The sequence below is a fragment of the Mustela lutreola genome, chromosome 3 (genome assembly GCF_030435805.1).
Source record: "Mustela lutreola isolate mMusLut2 chromosome 3, mMusLut2.pri, whole genome shotgun sequence".
NCBI lineage: Eukaryota > Metazoa > Chordata > Mammalia > Carnivora > Mustelidae > Mustela > Mustela lutreola.
Genome location: NC_081292.1, coordinates 44,958,053 through 44,976,568, shown reverse-complemented (window position 1 = coordinate 44,976,568; position 18,516 = coordinate 44,958,053). Strand labels below are relative to the sequence as shown.

Below are 18,516 nucleotides of genomic sequence, written 5' to 3'. Positions count from 1 at the left end.
GCCTTTTGTTAATTTCCTTAGGTACACTACTTGGGAATAGAGAAAAACATACTGAATAGTTAAGACAGGCAAATAATTATATACACTATGCTATCAGAGAATAATCTCACTGGACAGGACATGAAAAAAGTTAACAACTATCTAATTACAAACCTGCAAACATTTGGTATTTTTCTTAGATTACAGCCCATCTTTTAAATATAAATTTTAGATTATTTGCATAGATTATAACCTCTTAGAACATTTATAAATCCTCACCAGGTTACTGATAATTTTAGTAATTTCTTCTTAGAAATTGATTTCCCTTTGGAGAGTAATAATCAAGCCCAATCATTTTCATTTCAAAATGGAATATATTAATCACTTAAAAGATCCTTTTTTTTTTTTAGTTTTGGAAGCATAAATATATTAAACATGTATTCATGTCTTGTATGTCTTCAAATCAAAATCTACCAACGTGAGAATTCTGCTCTTTAAACTGTTCTCAAGTACCTCCCAGTAGCATTCCCAGTGGTAGAGAAACTTACATTTTTTTGCAGTGTGGGCATTTTGCCAGAGTGTTGAACCTCAGTTCCATCCACTGTAAATAAAAAGAAAAGATTGAAAAGAAAAACAACTGAAAACTATCCAATCTGATAAATTTTTTTTTTTAGTTCAAATGTTACCAGGGATCACAGCAGAAGTAACCCCCTTCTCACGGTTATAGGAGCTTTTCCCCTCAACACTTCTTCCACTCCCTTAAAATAAAGTTTGGGATTCTCCTCTGCAACAGTTCCCATGACTTGCCCAAGCTTCTGACGCAATCTAGGTTGGCTCTATTAATGAAATCCAAACATACTGCTGTAATTACTGTCATTTCTTCTAGACTTAGGTCTCAGTTCATTCTCAAGGAAGGAAAACATATTTCATGGACCTTTGAAAACATTTTGCCTTTAAATCTTGAGCACTAAGGGTGCCTGGGTGGTTCAGTCAGTTAAGCGTCTACCTTAGGCTTAGGTCATGATCCCAGGTACCTGGGATGAAGGCCAGAGTTGGGCCCATTGCTCAGCAGGGCATTTGCTTCTCCCACTCCCTCTGCCCCCTACCCTCCACCCCTGCTTGTCTCTCTCACACGCTCTCTCTATTGCAAATAAATAAAATCTTCTTTTAAAAAACCTTGAGGACTAGCCTTTGAAATATATGGATATTTAAATTCATTACTAAAATACAGCTATTTATAATCTAATTACATGGGAAACCCACAAAGTAAATAAACTAAACAAATGAGATATGGAGAGAACTCAAGTCAGGCAGGTCTCTCTGTTCTGTCCTTGCTTATTCTATGTAACAAAAAGATACTCCTAGGGTGAAAATTTTCTTCCCTGTGAATGTAGGTAATAGAATGAACTATCTTCCTTGTTACTGAGATACTTGAAATGGTTTACTGGTAGTGGGTTAAAGTCTTTGAAAGAATATGCAATATAAATTTAAAGTATATCTTAACCACAAAATGTATATTCAAAAGTGCCTTTTTCATCTTCCATTTCGCTTGCTTTTCTATATTCCTTCTTGCAAAGGTTCTATTTCCTTTATAGTTTTAGGAGAATTCCTTTAAGTACTTCAGTTTTATCATCAAAACAACTTTTCTTTTATTAAAATTAACTTCTGCTTATTTTGATTTGGAATCACTTTGGTCTCTTTCCGTAACTTTCCAATTCTAGGCATAGTAGGGTCTCAATAAATTATACATATCCAAATGTTTTCCACACAAAAGAGATTAACTTTTAGAAAGTATTTAATGCATACTTTTTTTAAATTTTTAACAATTATTAACTTAAAAAAAACAAATCTGGGTTTTCCTAGACTTCTCTTTCTTCACTTTCATTTGAAACCTCAAAGAAAGTTAGTTATGCTGCAAATGCTCTCTCAGAGTAGGCACACAGAGTCTCAAGATAAATGAAACTTTACATGAATGTTCACTCTCTTTTCAAAATGATTATTTTTCAACATCTGAGAATGCCAAACCAAGGCTACATTTTTTTGTTCAAGCACCAGTAAATCTTTCTTTCATACTCACTTTATAACAAGTTAACTTATTGCTAAACGTATTCTTAATAGTAAACATGCCAGAATTAAGGTGCTAAACAAAGATTTCCAGAGTTCTACAGAATATTAAGTGAAGAATCCAGAAATCTTACTGGGCATTTTTTTTTTTTTTTTTTTTTTTTTGAGAATGAGAGAGAACATGGGGAAAGGACAGAGGGAGAGAGAAAATCTTAAGCAGGCTCCATGCCAGCAGCACAACTCTGAGATCATGACCTGAGCTGAAATCTGACCCATCCAGGAACCCCTTTTTTATGTTATTTTAATTCATTTTAGGACAGTTGCTAAACTTATAAAGTCATTTCAAATTTTATTTATAAATAACAAATTTAGGTTGCTCATAGTTAAAAGAACCAAAGTAGTTAAGGAGGCAGTTATGAAACCCTTGAGCAAAGAGGAACTCAAAATCCAAGTTTGAAGCCTACTATGTTGGTATAGGAATTCCAGAATTTTTAATGGTCAACCTAAGGAGATGACTTAGTCCAGTATTACCATTTAATAGTGCTCTTCATTTCAGCATAGATTATGCACAGTAAATTGAATTATAACTAAAAACAGTTAAGACTTTATTATGTAATTAGTAAATTAAATAGCCAGCAACATAACACATTGGATTTTGTTATCTCCAAGTACTCACTTAAATGCAGCAAACTAAGAAAAGCGCCTATTCTTAGAAATAATTTTGTCATACTCTATTCAAGTGATTGCAAATACCTGTGTTTATGAAAGGAAGTTGACTTACTACTGTTCTTTTATCTAAAGTGCAGCCTCTTCTCTCTTAGAATTTTATTGCCACAACTTCAACAGGGGAAAAAAGACCAAAATTATCTATTTTCTATCAGGAAGATTAAAGGCAACTTCTCTAAAACACCATCATTTTTAGCGGGGGTCATCCAATATTTGACTTATTTCTAACCATTCTATGTAACAGATAAACTTAGTTTCCCCCAGATACACTTTTTTAATCAATCTTAGAAGGCCTTAAGAAAGTTATACTGCTAAAAATGGATCCTTTGATAGTACCCTACTGGATTTTATTTCTTAATGGACACAATAGGTGACTGGTGTCATAGCTTTGAATTATTCACTTTAAAACTATTGCTACTCCCTGCAATCACACCAAATCATATGTCCTGTGTCCAAGTAAGGAAAATCTGACCCTGACTGAAGGTACTACCCAGGCTCACTTGAAAGCAAAGTTTGAATCATCATCGGTGATTCAGGTACATACTGTAGATTGTTTTTATTGGGGTCTGACAACCCCCCAGTCAGATACTTGTTGACAAAGCATCTGGATCTGCCTTTCATCAGCAAGAGAGAACACCTGCCCCCAAATTAAACTCCACTGTTCAGTGTCTTAAGAAACTTCTTCATTTTTCATGCAGGGCTAGCTAAAAACTATGTATTCCCTCTATTCTTCTTTTCTAAGCAATATTCCTCAAAACATTATTCTGGGGGCGCCTGGGTGGCTCAGTGGGTTAAAGCCTCTGCCTTCAGCTCAGGTCATGATCTCAGGGTCCTGGGATTGAGCCCTGCTTTGGGCTCTCTGCTCAGCAGGGAGCCTGCTTTCCTTCTCTCTCTGCCTGCCTCTCTGCCTACTTGTGATCTCGGTCTGTCAAATAAATAAATAAAATCTTTAAAAAAACGACAACAATATTATTCTGACTAGATGATGTCCTCAAAACAGTTTAGAGGTGAAAAATGTTTGTAGGGGAGCCTGAGTGGCTCAGTCAATTGAGCATGTGACTCTTGGTTTTGGCTCAGGTCCTAGTCTCCAGGTCTTAAATTGAGTCCCACCACATTAGTTTCTTTTCTGTGCTCAGTAGGAAGTCTGCTTGGAAATTCTCTCCCTCTGCCCCTCCCAGCTCCCAACATAAATAAATAAACCTTTAAAAAAAAAATGTTGTAAATACTACATTAAAACTCTTCTTGGATAGTAAAACTGGCACATTCTAAATGTGCTAAAGAAAAACTGTAAAAAAAACTGTGTTTAGTTTTTTATTTATCCTAGCATGGAACTCTTTATTCACATAGCACCTATTATTATCCTATAAAATGAGCGTTCTATTGATTGTACTTTGGAAAACGCGAATCTAACTTTTCTAAACATCCCCCATGGTTCCAGCCAGCTTGTGAAATAGAATGTGAGCAGTGTGAATTCATAGTAAATTTAACTTCAGCATTATAACATTGATATATTAGATGATATTATAAACAGAAGGTTGTTGAGGACACAGTCTATTATATTGTTCTGTTATCTTAAGCCATGGAAATAATTCTCTTTCCGGTCACAGTATTCCAGTAAACCCTCTCCTATGCGATCTTTAAAAAAAAAAAAAAATCGTGAATACCTTTTAATGGATCAAGTTTTCCTCCTTTCATTGACTCTAGAACACGCACAGCTAAAATTCAAACTAATTTTAACAACTGCACAGGATTAAATATTAGGCATATTTATATTCTTAAATACAATTTATCCTGTTTTTCTGCCCTGGTTTTCCACTGTTCCTGATTCTTTCATATTTCCTTTCCAATGTCATTGAACTTTATAACTTGTCTCAATTGTTTCTAGGCCTCCTAAGGCAAGGCTGAAACAAGGTAGAGAAAAAGTAAGTGAATCCCACTAGTTAAAAGCTTGAAAGACAAAGAACATACTACAGAGGATATAAGACTTTGTGATCAGCATAATAATAAGGATAAGGCAAAATTCTTGAGTCAGAATTAAGAGATTTGCGGTCTATTTATTCTTTATGACACTGAATAGGTCTCATTAATCTGAAACTCTCATTAATCTGAAACTCTCAAAAGTAATAGCCACCCCAGAGGCATGTAATGTGTTCCCCTAACCACCAAAAACTTCGTTTTCTAGAAATTTTTAAATCATCTTTAAATACCGTGTATTAATTCAAAACAGCCTTTCCTGCTAAAGAATTAAAGATTTTAGATATATTTACTGTGCTAATATGCTAATATGATTCACTTGCCTGCACTAAATATTAAGTAAATGAGAGCTAGTTTTAGAAGTTGGTCTCTGGGTTGCACATTACTTTAGTAATTTTCTCCTAGGGTGAAAAGAACTAAACACATAAACTGCTTTTTGAAGTAATAAAAACCATGTCACATGCATTATCTTTTAACCTCTCCACTTGGATCATTCTCTAGAATTTACTGCCAGATGATTTTTAAAAATTAAATATGAAATCTTTAATGTCTTCTTGATTTTCCTTTTTCCCTCATTCCCTTATCTACCCTATTGTCAGTATGTCAATTCTCTCTGAAAAGCTGGATGCTATTTCCAACAATCATCTTCACTTTTCTGGATAATAAAAGGTCAAGGGGCGCCTGGGTGGCTCAGTGGATTAAGCCGCTGCCTTCGGCTCAGGTCATGATTCTCAGGGTCCTGGGATCGAGTCCCGCATCGGGCTCTCTGCTCAGTGGGGAGCCTGCTTCCTCCTCTCTCTGTCTGCCTCTCTGCCTACTTGTGATCTCTCTCTGTCAAATAAATAAATAAAATCTTTAAAAAAAAAAAAAAATAAAAAAAAAAAAAATAAAAGGTCAAACATCTAGTCTTGTACCTCTTCAGGGTTACCCTGATGCAATCCTTTCTAAATAGCACTTATATATACAGAATTAACTATAAAGCTCTACTAAGCTTTCTGTTACTCTTAGGGTAAAGTTACTACCTCTAGGATAGTAATTTTGTGTGTGCATTAAGAACACTGCTATTTCCCACTGTAGTCTAAACACATTCCATGTAATTGTTGTTTTAATTGTCTTTGTTCTTCAATTAGATTAGAAAACTCCAAGAAGACAGGAAATGTGCCGTCCTGTTTCCCCAGCATGTAGCCCAGTGCCTGATATGCACTCAGTATATGCTTTTGAACATATGAAATCAACTCACTTAGATTGTGGCTATAAGATTATCCATGGCAAGGATTTAAAATATAAACTACAATTGCGCAAAATGCAAATATAATTACAGAGGGAAACTCTCTGAAGGAAGTTGAAATCTGTTTTGGAAGATTTTTAAATGGTATTTTAAATATAATTTGCTCACATATAAGAAAGAAAATAAATATATTTAATATATATTTAACTTAGTCAAATCACTTGATATCTATCAAAACCTACGGAGTCACCTATACTACAGTTAAGCAGTATAACCTCACTCTGTGCAGCTGTAGCTGGGCAGCTACTGGAGAATGTTGGCCCCATTGGAGGAGCTCAGTGGGGTGGTCCATGCAGGATGCCATGGGGCCAGTGCTACCAGACCTTGGAGAAGGTAGTCACTGAACTTCAGGTGCCTCCAGGCACTTGCGCCCAAGACATCCAGTGTGGCCTGCAGAGCCAACATGTGGCGTTGGCCCTGGGGGGTTGTGAGATTATTAAGGGTGAATTCTTTGATTCTACAGCAGCTGATGAGGGAACGTGACCTTGTCACAAATGGCAAGTTCTCATCCTTTTCATGGCTGGTCCATATTGTTCTTACAAAGACAAAAAGAGATCCCACAAATTGTTGGACTTCTCTTCTAGAATCTGAATATGCAACCTTGGGTATAAGACCAAATACTGAGAAAACTTACATTAGAGAGATTCCAGAAAGAAAATCCTGGTTTTGACTTCAGTGGAGCAGAAATCTCGGGAAACTACACTAAAGGTGGAACAGATTGCTCAAATCTTGAGAAATAACCACTACTTCTTCTCATTGCATTCTATGGATCCCAGCAGATGTTGCCAACTTAATCAAAGGCACAGATTATGTGGTAGAAGGAAAATGTGGAACAAATGTAATGGGTATGCAGGTTGTTTTCAATTTGGGATTATTATAAATAATGCTGTTGGCAACAACAACAACAAAAAAAGGAGAATGTGGATACCCGCAGTTAAGAAACTGCAAAATATCTTTAACTGTAGTTCTAAAAATTTCATTCAAATATGACGTGCATAGGAAACATCTTAAATACCGTGGAAACTATTCTACTGATAGAGAGTAACTGTTTTTTTGGATTTATGTTTTTGCTCAGCATGAAGTTTCATATGCTGCATTTTACTAATTTCATATTTAACTTGTATTTTTAATACAAAAAAATTAGGGTATAGATCATGTGAAATGACTGGGTACCTTCAGGGACAATTAAATTTTTCTTTCAGTAAGTATAATGCAAGAGTAATGTTTAATACACTTTTCTAAACAGGGGAAAAAAAGCAGTATTTAGTAGTTTTCAAAAAGAAGTTTGTTAACTATTCCCACCAGCTATATCTAAGTTATGTACTTAGTCACTGACTTAATCAATAAAACATAAATGCAAGGAAGATTCATCTTCTCCTACTAGATTGGAAAAATCCTAGCAATTTTGATTAAATGTAGTAAATTAGATGCGTGCATTTCCGTTTCCTTTCCCAAACTTGACCAAAATGATAGGAAATGAATTTGAAAATGTATACTACCACATGGATAAAGAGGAGAAATGACCTCAATTTTTGGACAACGGAAAGTTAATGGAGACTTGGCAGCTGGCTTAGCGAAAGGGATACTGAAAGTTGAGGGCTGTCAGCAGAGAGCTATGTCAACGCAAAGCTGGTTCACACTGAAGAAAGGCAGAGCAATTCAGCTCCTGGGGCTACTACGTGTTTTCTAAGGTGGGGCTGGGAGTAGTGAGACAAACAGCAGTATGGGCTGTAAACTCTTCGCTACACACAAAACCAGAAAGCCCTCTCTCCCGAGTACATGCAAAAACAGAAGGATTTATCCTGAGAAGAAACTGGACTAGAGAGCTTGTGAACTTAGAAACACCAGGCATAGCAGAAGGCAAGAATAAAACATCCTAAAAAGAAAAAAACTAAGTTAAAATCTACGGTTTGAATAGTGGATAAGACATTCTCCTCACGACCTTTCTTAACTCCTAAATGCCATCTCCCAGGCATAACACTCGCAAGAAACTGGGGGATTGTTGCCCTGAGAAACTTGTCCTCAAAGAAGACTTCTTGATACCAAGAGTTGACAATTCTTCAAAAATGAAAAAAGGGAGAAGAAAAAAGAGTGGAAGAAGAAGGAGGAGGAGAGATGAAGGAAGGAAGGAAGGAAGTTTCACTCCTGCTACATAAATAGAGCTTCCAATCAGTGCTGACCCTCAAATATAAACGAACTCTTCAGTTAAAATCTCTATTACAAAAAAAAGAAAGAAAGAAAGAAAGAAAGAGTGGGCAGAAAACAGAGACAAGGCATAAAGAAGAACAATACCTCAGGAAAAAAAATAGAATTAATAGTTTCAGAAAGATACCATAGAAAAGAGAATGCTCTTTAAAAAAAGGAAAAAATCAACCAAAGAACACAGGAAAACTCTTCAAAATTAAAAATTAAGTTAAATAACCTGAAATTAAAAGTTTGGATTAAGTTTAGAGGACATAGCTGGGTAAGTTTCCCAGTAAGTAAAGGAAAAGGCAAACTAAAAAGAAAATGTTGAAAGAAAGAAAAAGAAGAAAAGGAAAAAAAAGAGAAAAGAAAAGAAAGTCAATAATTCAGTTGATCTAAAGAAGGATTCTAGAAAGAATGAACAAAGAAAATAGTGTGGGGGCACCTGGGTGGCTCAGTGGGTTAAGCCGCTGCCTTCGGCTCAGGTCATGATCTCAGGGTCCTGGGATCGAGTCCCGCATCGGGCTCCCTGCCCAGCAGGGAGCCTGCTTCCCTCTCTCTCTGTCTACTGTGATCTCTCTCTCTGTCAAATAAATAAATAAATAAATAAAATTTAAAAAAAAAAAAATAGTGTGGACTTTAAGAGGACCCACTGAGTACCCAGACAATGAATTCAAACATATTCTCCCTCCCTAAGGCACATTTTTTTTTGAGTATAGGTGCCATACAAGGTCACATTAGTTTCAAGTGAACAACATAGTGATTCAACTATACGTTATGCTATACTCAGCACAAGTGTAGCTACCATCTGTTATACAACACTGTTACACTACTGACTCCATTCCCTATGATATGCCTTTTAGTCCATGACTTACTCATTCTATAACTACAAGCCTGTGTCTCCCACTCCCCCTCAACACTCATCCCACTACACACCCCACTCTGGTAAAAAATACAAGTTTGTTCTCTGTATTTATGGGTCTGGTCTGTTTTTTCATTTGTTTTGTTTCTTAGATACCACATATGAGTGAAATCATATGTTTGTCTTCTTCTGTCTGACTTGTGTCACAAAGCATAACATCATCAAGATCCATCCATGTTGTCACAAATGGCAAGGTCTCATCCTTTTTACGGCCGTGTAATATTCATGTGTGTGTGTCTATGACATCTCCTTCAACCATTCTAAGACACATTCTAATGCCATTTCAGAGCACCGGAGAAAATGAAAGAAGAAAGGAATATAAAGAGAAAAGAAAATCAGAAAGGACATGGAATCAGAGCTGCAGTTGAACTTCTTGACGACAGTGGGGAAAAATCTTTTTTTTTTTTTTTTTAATTTTTGAGAGGAAACAATTAGCAACCTATAATTCTACATCTGGACAAACTATAAAGTAAATGTGAGACGAGATTAAAAACTATTTAAGAGGGATGTATGGGTGGCTTAGTTAAGTGCCTGCCTTTGGCTCATGGGCACGATCCCAGGGTCCTGGGATCAAGTCCCACAACAGCCTCCCTGCTCAGCGGGAGTCTGCTTCTCCTGCCTGTTTGTGTTCTGTATCTCCCTCTTTCTGACAAATAATAAAATCTTTAAAAAAAAAAAAAAAAGAGAGAGAGAGAGAGAGAGAGAACTATTTAAGAGGGGGGCCTGCGTGGCTCAGTCAGTTGAGTGTCTGCCTTTGGCTTGGGTTGTGTCCTCATGGTCCTAGGATCAAGTCCCGCATAGGGGCTCACTGCTTGGCAGGGAGCCTGCTTCTCCCTCTCACTCTGCTTGTGTCCTCTCGCTCTTTCTCTCAAATAAATAAATAAAATCTTTAAAAATAAAAACCATTTAAGAAGTAAAAGTTGTCAAATTTATTTCCTTGCATTGCATTTTCTCAGAAAGCTAAGAATGGATGTGCTACACCAAAATGAAGTAATAAACCAAGAACTGTGAGGAGGACCCAGGATCCAAGACAGGAAAAGGAAAAAGGAATTCCTAGGATAATGATGAAGGGAAATCCCGTGATGGCAGCTGTTAGCTGGAAGCCTCAATAATAGATTCCTGATGTGTATGACTATATTGATAGTAATTTTACAGTCCTTTAAAAGAATATGGGAAGAAATAATTTGTACATAGAAAATTAAACAAATTCAAAAGGAGGAGAGACAATTATTCTTTTTTTTTTAAAGTAATATCTACTTTCAATGTGGGTTTCCAACTCATGACCAGGAGATCGGGATTTGGATGCTCTACTGACTGGGCAGGCCACCAGCCAAGCACTCCAGAAGGACGACAGACAATTACTAACAAAAAAATTAACAAATTCTGAAAGACCATACAGTACTGAAATAGAGTATATACTACCTGGCTCAGCTGTGAACATAATTTACCTAATCATAAAAAAGGTAAACACTAAGTATTATTTAATTAAATAAAATATTAAAATTTTACTGAGACCACGGAGTAAAGAGAAGACTGGAGGAAAGGGTGTTATGAGTGCTAAGTCCTCAACCTGCATTGTACAGGGTAATAGGAAATATCTAAAATTGCCTAATCAAAAGGAAAAAAGAATAAGCAAACAATTTAAACACATGTAGGTAAATACCAGGAGAGCTGCTGAAAGAGTTCAAAGTATGTGGGGGACGGTATTTAGGGATGACTGCTATTTTCCCTATCAACTTTATAATCCCATTTGACATTAGAATTATGTACATGAATTACTTTACTAAAAAAAAAAAAAAAAGTAGAAAGGAAAAAAAGCAAATCATCTATACTTTCTTAAATGGGTTCGTCTCCTAGTTAATCCCAAGGCAGTAGATCTTGTGGTGGGAGATGGGAGACCGCTGTGATGTCAAACCTGCCCCTGCTCACACTCTGCAAGTTTTCCTTAATACTTAGGTTCTAAGGAAAATATGCTGTCTCCTATGAAGGCTGAATAACAAAAGAAAATATTCCCGACAGAGTAAAGCACTATGAAATTAACTTTTAAAAACCAAACTTTGGGGGTGCCTGGGTAGCCCAGTTGGTTGAGCAACTGCCTTCAGCTCACAGGTCATGATTCTGGAGTCCTGAGATCAAGTCCCGCATCAGGCTCCCTGCTCAGCAGGAGATTTGCTTCTCCCTCTGCCCCTTCCCCTGCTCATGCTCTATTTCATTCTCTCTCTAATTTAAAAAAAAAAAAAAAAATCTTAAAAAAAAAAATCACCAAACTTAGGGTTTAAAGTCAAAAGTAGTAACACAAGAACTCTTGTTCTTTACAAGAACTTTTGCATATATATATATATATATAACCCCTTTCACCTTCTTACTTTTTTTCCAAGTAGTTTACCTAATTATGGACACCAGAGTTAATTCCCTTGACTCCAAGTTTGACTTTTAAAAATCAGGAAAAAATTAGTAAATTATAATAAGAATTTTTCTCAACTCTAGAAACCACTAAGCAGGGCCACTACATGAGATTGTGCACTTTGTTTTTGCTGAGGGGAGGTGACAGTAAAGCTAAGATTTAGCCACTCACCAACCAAAGACACCCATGTTGTTAAGCCCAGAAAGAAAGGGCACTGTTTCCCATTAGCCTACCCAGAGAGGCCCCTTTATGCAAATGAACCAATCAGAGGATGCACCTTTTTCACTAAAGATGTAGGACACCCTAGCTAAACCTCTGATTAACTGTCTTTCTTAAAAAGGCTTTCTTTTAATCGTCTGATTAATTTGGACTTGGACAAAACTAGAAGAGCTTGAGCCGTGGTCAAAACTATATGATCACATCTACATGTAAAGACTGATGCCACTATGACAAATGTCTGGTTACCTACCAGGAATGTGTTTCCACAATGCCCACACACGACCCTTGTACCTTCTGGCTGGACTGGCAATGCAGGTTGAGCTGGCTGTTCTTCAGAAATAAGCATTACTGGGCTAAGGTTAATTATGCGTCTACTGTGGAGAGAGAAAGAAAACAATTTCATTATCCCACAAATGGATGGAGGGCAAAACCTGTAATATACGGTACGGCACTGCAAATAGATTACACTTGTTTTATAAATTGTCAGGCTTCGAAGCCAAATTCACAGAAAGTGGCAATAATTTCAAAAGCAAAAAAAGAAAGCTGTTTCATATTTGTGATGGAAACCATATATTATGGTGTTGTTTCTAACCAATGGCCTTGGGAACCATTTAACTGCCATTTCCAAATTCTTACAAGTTCCAATCAGAAAATCGTTTTTATCATTCCCTATCTAGGAAGACAAGTTGAATTTGGTAGAAGACTACACAAGTTAAAACATTCTACATCAACAAATACACATGTACCATGAAGGTGCCAAAGTGCTCACAGCCAAACTTCTCTGGGTAGGCTGGAGTTCTTTGATGTCTATTTAACCAGAGACGGTCAAAAAGGAAAATGGGTGGTTTCTTTCCTATCTATTCCATCAGATGGAGTTGCAAATGACACATATCATGGTCAAAAAGCCAGAAATCACAGAAAAAACACAGTAAATGTCTTGATATACTCCTATCTGGGCACATCTATAATAGCATTTGATAATGGCCAATAGCTCCCGAATTTCTTGCATAGGTTATGCTCAGCAAACACAAGTATAGCACACAGTGAGGTACACAATGATGATTAACACACTTCCAGGTTAAGATGAATTAAAGCAAAGGTAAACTAGGTGGTTACTTTTGGGGTTTTTACATTTCTTTTTCTTTTAAACATATTTATTTGAATCGATCTTAATCACATCATATATATTCACATCATATATATATATATATATATATATATATATATATATATATATCTACATGACAGTTGGGCGTCCCCTCCCTTTACCAATAAAACAGATATCTAAAGTGGCTTGCAAATAGAAACATCTTTACTGCAACCATTTAAACACCTGCCTGCCTGCGTTCCAGACTGGGTTTACTCTATCTACTCAGATAACACTGGTCTGCAGGCTGCAACCAGCGATCTCAAAATACCCTTATTACAAGTGTTCTTAATAACATCACTATATAAATAACAATGGGGATAAGGGGTTACTTATCAGTTTAAGGAGTCACTAGTCTATTACAGTGCATTAAGTACTTATTTAACATCAAGAAAACTTTCATTGCTCATTCAAGAATATTATATCTTATAAATACTTGTGATCATTAATTTCAAACTAAATACATCATTCTTTTAACAAAGAAAAATAATAATCTCAGTCCTGCAATTAATTTGAGGACAAAGACTATTTAGAACAAAGCCTGGCACATATGAGTCTTTAATAAGTACTTGTTGGATGAACAAATGAATGAATGAATGAATCTTTATCTCTTACCAGTTAGGTCTCGGACATCCTATTCGCCGAGATGTGTCCTTACAAATGAGGAGACAATTACAAGGGCATCTAACATATTTCTTCCCTGTTGGGGGGTTTTTGATTGGCTAGATAAGGGAAGAAAATGCAAACACAGCAAATTAACCGAAGGACAGATTGCCAAAGCTTGTTTGTATATAAAAAGGAAATGATTCCTTAAAAACTTAGGCCCCCCGTAGTGCTACCAAAGTACAGGTTAAGGAAAATGCATCATAAGTGGTTTTAAATAGCTCAAATGTTGGCAAGCACTCTATGAAAATCTGGGGCTTCACAGATGTAATTGTGAAGGGCATATTTCAAAATTAGTTGGCAGTGCCCTTTTAATATGAGAAGAAAAATTAAGTTCACAACAAGAATTGTTTTCCCTTTAAAGTTTTAAGACCAAAGTCAACTAACTGTGCTACCAAGTGCAAATGAAAGACCTCTCCCCCAGAAGATAGATAGGATAACTAACCGCTTGTTTGCTTTTCTGTGAACCGCTGGCTTTTAGGCATAGGTTAGGTTATTAAGTGCTTATTAATTGGATCCGCGGGTCTTTCACAAACATTCACTGAAGTTCCTTGCATCTACCTATTTGGGAGGTGCAAACTCATTAAGAATATTGGGCAAAAAGGAGTATATAACAAATTTGAACTTTCCTTCACTGCTAGAATATAAGTAATGATTAATCTTATTACATCTTTTAACTTAAAAAAGGAACAACTTGCAATAACTCTTAATGTTAACATTTTTTAAAACTTTACAGTAAATTTAAAAAGCAAGAATAGGGACACATGGGTGGCAAAGTGGGTTAAAGCCTCTGCCTTCAGCTCAGGTCATGATCTCAGGGTCCTGGGATTGAGCCCTGCATCCAGCCCCTGCTCTCTGCTCAGCAGGGAGCCTGCTTCCCCCCCTCTCTCCACCTGCCTCTCTGCCTACTTGTGATCTCTGTCTGTCAAATAAATAAATAAAATTTTTTTTAAAAAAAAGGGAAGAATAAATACCAAAGAAAACCCTCCTTTAAATGAGGATTTAGTGGGGTGCCTGGGTGCCTCAGTCAATTAAGCATCTGCCTTTGGCTCAGGTCATGATCCCCAAATCCTGAGATTGAGACCCATATCAGGCTCCCTGTTTACGGGGAGAGCCTGCATCTCCCTCTCCCTGGGTCGCTCCCCCTGCTTGTGCACTCTCTCTCTCTCTCTCCTTCTCTCAGTCAAATAAATAAATTAAAAATCTTTAAATAAATAAACAAGAACTTAGGCTTGTTAGAGTAGATAACCTATGAAGCAGTGAGACGACTAGCTCATCACTCCTGGGCATACCTACCTAACTGTATAGCTTGAATCCAATCATCCGGGAATATCAGACAAACCCAAACTGGAGGAACATTCTATAAACCACCTTGCCTGTACTCTTGGAAAATATCAAGGCAATCAAAGACAAAGAAAGACTACATTTCAGACAAAGGGATATTAAAGAAACATGATATCCAAATACAACATGGAATTCTGGGTTCACTCCTGGACCATATTGTTTTGTTTTGTTTTGTTTTGTTTTTAATGGAACCATTGAGCAAATAGAGATAGTTCCAAAGACCAGATAATAGCCATTGTATTAATGTTAATTTCCTGCATTTGATCATTGTACTATGATTATATAACTGGATGTCCCTTTTTTTTTTTCTTTGTAAGGAAAATTCACACTAAAATGTTTAGGGGTAGAAGAACCCCATGTCTGTAATTGTCTTAAAAGTTTCTTTTTAAAAAAAGATTATTTATTCATTTAGAGAGAGAAAGCCAGTGTGACATGATATTAACGTATTTGCAGAATGTGAGTACAGGGTTTATGGAATTCTCTGTACATAATATGTACTATTTTTGGTACCTTTTCTGTGAATCTGTAACATTTCAAAAAAAATGAGAAATTTAAGTAAACAATCTTATTAGAAATATATAAAAATTATTAGTAAGTCATCAACAATTTATTAAACTATGTAACAGATAAAATCTGTAAATATCTAAAATTTATAAACATCCAGAATGTGTTACTATCCAATCTAAAATATCAAGAAAACCAGAAATTGGGTTAAATCCTATACATCCAAATTTTCCCATTAAGTAAATATGTACTTGGCCAATGGCAAACTTTTTTAAATTATATTCCCAACTTATTTCTAGACCTCAGTTCCCTCATTTATAAAATAAGGTGAATGAACTAGAAGAACTGGTCTTTATTGTCTGCCCATGCCTGGTCATGTCTGGCCTATAGGGAAATGGGGGTGAAAATGGCATTGTCCTTATGCATAAGTTCTAATGTTCTTACTTAGTAAAATGACCTTGTATGTCCCTGGCACTGTGCTGGACACTTTACCCCTGTAATCTCAGTGCAACTCTATTAGGTAGATGTTATTATTACACCACTCTACAAGAGGAAACCACAGAGTCCCAAGGATAGACAACTACCAAGCAGCAGAGCCAGGTAGTACTCAAGACCCAGTCCACCAGCCTCCAGATCTCAGACTCATAATAATCAATCATGCAGCCAATTAGCTCCACTCTTCCTCCAGGACTTCTCGACTTTTCCATTAACTAGCTCTAAAAATTGCTTCTCCCTTAACCTTAAATTCTGTATTCTCTAAACCTTGCTAAAATTTTTCTGTCTTTTCTCTTCCCCAACTTCTCTCATTTCTTTCCCAATTCTATCTACTAAAATAAGAAGGGCTTTCATTAGCCTTATTTTTGTTTGTTTGTTTGCTTGCTTGCTTTGTTATGTTTCTTTTTTTTTTTTTTTTTTTTTTTAAATCTCCTCAGAAATATCAGGTTCCTATCAGGGGAACAGACTCACTGATCTCCTGTTTTAGGTGACATGAGGAGAATGAACCATAGTGAAACTGAGCAGGAGACGGAGATAGTGAACAGAAGGGAGTTAGTTGCTCTGTTGGGGCATTTACCTGTTCTTTTCGACCCAGAATTTCTCCAGAGAAGCTGCTAGTTGCCTAAGACCTCTTCACTCATAAATTCAAGATCAATTACACTGCAAACATTGACAAGTCATCTGTTAAAACACTCCTCACATACATTTTCCCTCTCTTCTCTTTCCCTGTAATGTAACTGATTCCACACATTAGTATTAGTATTTATTAGTATTCCACACAGTAGTATCATTAGATACAGTAGTATCATTAGATACTACTCATTTTCTCTAGAATATTGAGAAATACTTACACTTCCTTACTTAACAGGAGTTATAATGATATAAAAATGTCAGTGCAATTTTCTTTATGTCCAGAAGTAGTTTATTTGTACCTACATCCTACTGTTCCGGAATAATGAACTCATCACTTCTGAGTATCCAGATTGAGGCTATTGGCTAAATCCACAGCCTGTTCTGTTTACTTCCAAGAGTAAATATAAAGCTTTACAAGTTTTTTTTTTACTCATCAAAGAAAAAAATTTGTAGGGATGGTGGAACAGAAGAAAAAAATCAACAGTAGCATCAAATCGAAAAAACACCTTTCAGGTATTGGGTGTTTTTGTTTGTTTTGTTTTTAATTGTCATCTATGTCTCACAACTCTTATTTGGTTGTTAATTCTAAAATGAAACTACGGAGGTTAATGTCAGGTTTGCTAGGGAGTGTTCAACCTAAAAAGAAAATAGCTGGTTTTGCCAGTATCACCTCCATTTACACAGTAAAGCTCATCTCCAAATGATGTCCCTTATAAAAAATACATACTTACAATAAAACATATTGCTTCATGACCTAAGGTTTTATTTTATGACTTTTCTATAAAAGATATAAAGTCCAATAAACATGTTTCATTTTTCTTAGAGACATAATAAACTCTGGCTGATTTTTTTTTTTTTTTTGAGAATTTTCTAAGAAGGAAAAATATACAAATACCAACAACTGATATTTAATTGCAGATTTTGAGAGACATTGAAATTTTTAAAATAAAGCCTAACCATAAAAGTAGAAATATATCTAATCTAACTAATACCACTTCATTACTTGAAACTAAATATTCTACTTAAAATGTAGTTGTTCTTCTCCAGGTCCAGCTCAAAAAATATGTGCTCTTCAAATTTTTTGAACATTTCTCTAAATTACTATCAAGCAAATAGCATAAAATACCAAGCTATTTGTAAACACTTTGGCACAGGTGTCAGTAATAAATGCATAATCTTACGTCCAGAAAAACCATACAGACATCCTACAGATGTTTAAGTTTAAATAATTTTCGACATGGTAAGTACAAAGTCCACATTTGAAGTAAAATTTGGCATATCTTTGTTTTTGTGAAAATCAAAAGGGATTTAATTGTGCTGTGGATAGACACTGAGGATAATTGTAAGTACCTAACTAGGATCAGTCTTGTGTTAGAAAATAAAGAGCCAAATGGCATTATATTTAAATTCACCATGAGATTTTCATAATGGAATTAGCTTTAAACACCCAGAGACATCTTTGATGGTAAAAGAGAACTAGAGAGAAGAAAGAAAGGATGAGAAAATATGGCCATGTCTATATGCAGGCCACATCTACCTTCAAGTAACATTACTGGAGTATTTCCTTAAGAGACAAGATGTCAGATAATAATTTATGCTTTATTAATGGAAATCCTCACTTACCGTAGCTTCATTGCAAACCGTGCACTTAACCACATGCTGGTGAAGCTTGCCATCTAAGTTGATGAGAGATTGGCACACACGGCAGTTTATTACTGGAATACCACTGGCATCAGGGCTGGCAATGGCTGTATACGGAGGTGGGAGTTCCGCTGAAAAGGTTATCAGTCACTGAATCAGAGCCAGCGTTTTACAGAGAATAGAGGCAAAGCAGAAACTATCACAAATGACCTCATTCTTGTATTTATGTTTTCAGAGCTAGCCAACTTATCCTAGTTTCAGAGCACAAACAACACATGGGACTATATTGTGAAACAGAATAATTCTTCCTCTGATAAAACTAAATCATG

At 36.0% G+C, this 18,516-nt stretch overlaps 1 protein-coding gene across 1 annotated transcript in view; it reads right to left on the bottom strand.

Annotated features, from left to right (window-relative positions):
* PIP4P2 (phosphatidylinositol-4,5-bisphosphate 4-phosphatase 2) overlaps positions 1-18,516 on the bottom strand; it is a 56,334-nt gene that overhangs the window by 14,850 nt on the left and 22,968 nt on the right. Inside the window, exons 2-5 of the mRNA XM_059166059.1 lie at positions 18,170-18,318; positions 13,523-13,629; positions 12,011-12,134; positions 528-580 (exon numbers count right to left, since the gene is read on the bottom strand). Coding sequence (XP_059022042.1) covers positions 528-580; positions 12,011-12,134; positions 13,523-13,629; positions 18,170-18,318 — 433 coding nt within the window. The remainder of the gene's footprint in view (positions 1-527; positions 581-12,010; positions 12,135-13,522; positions 13,630-18,169; positions 18,319-18,516) is intronic.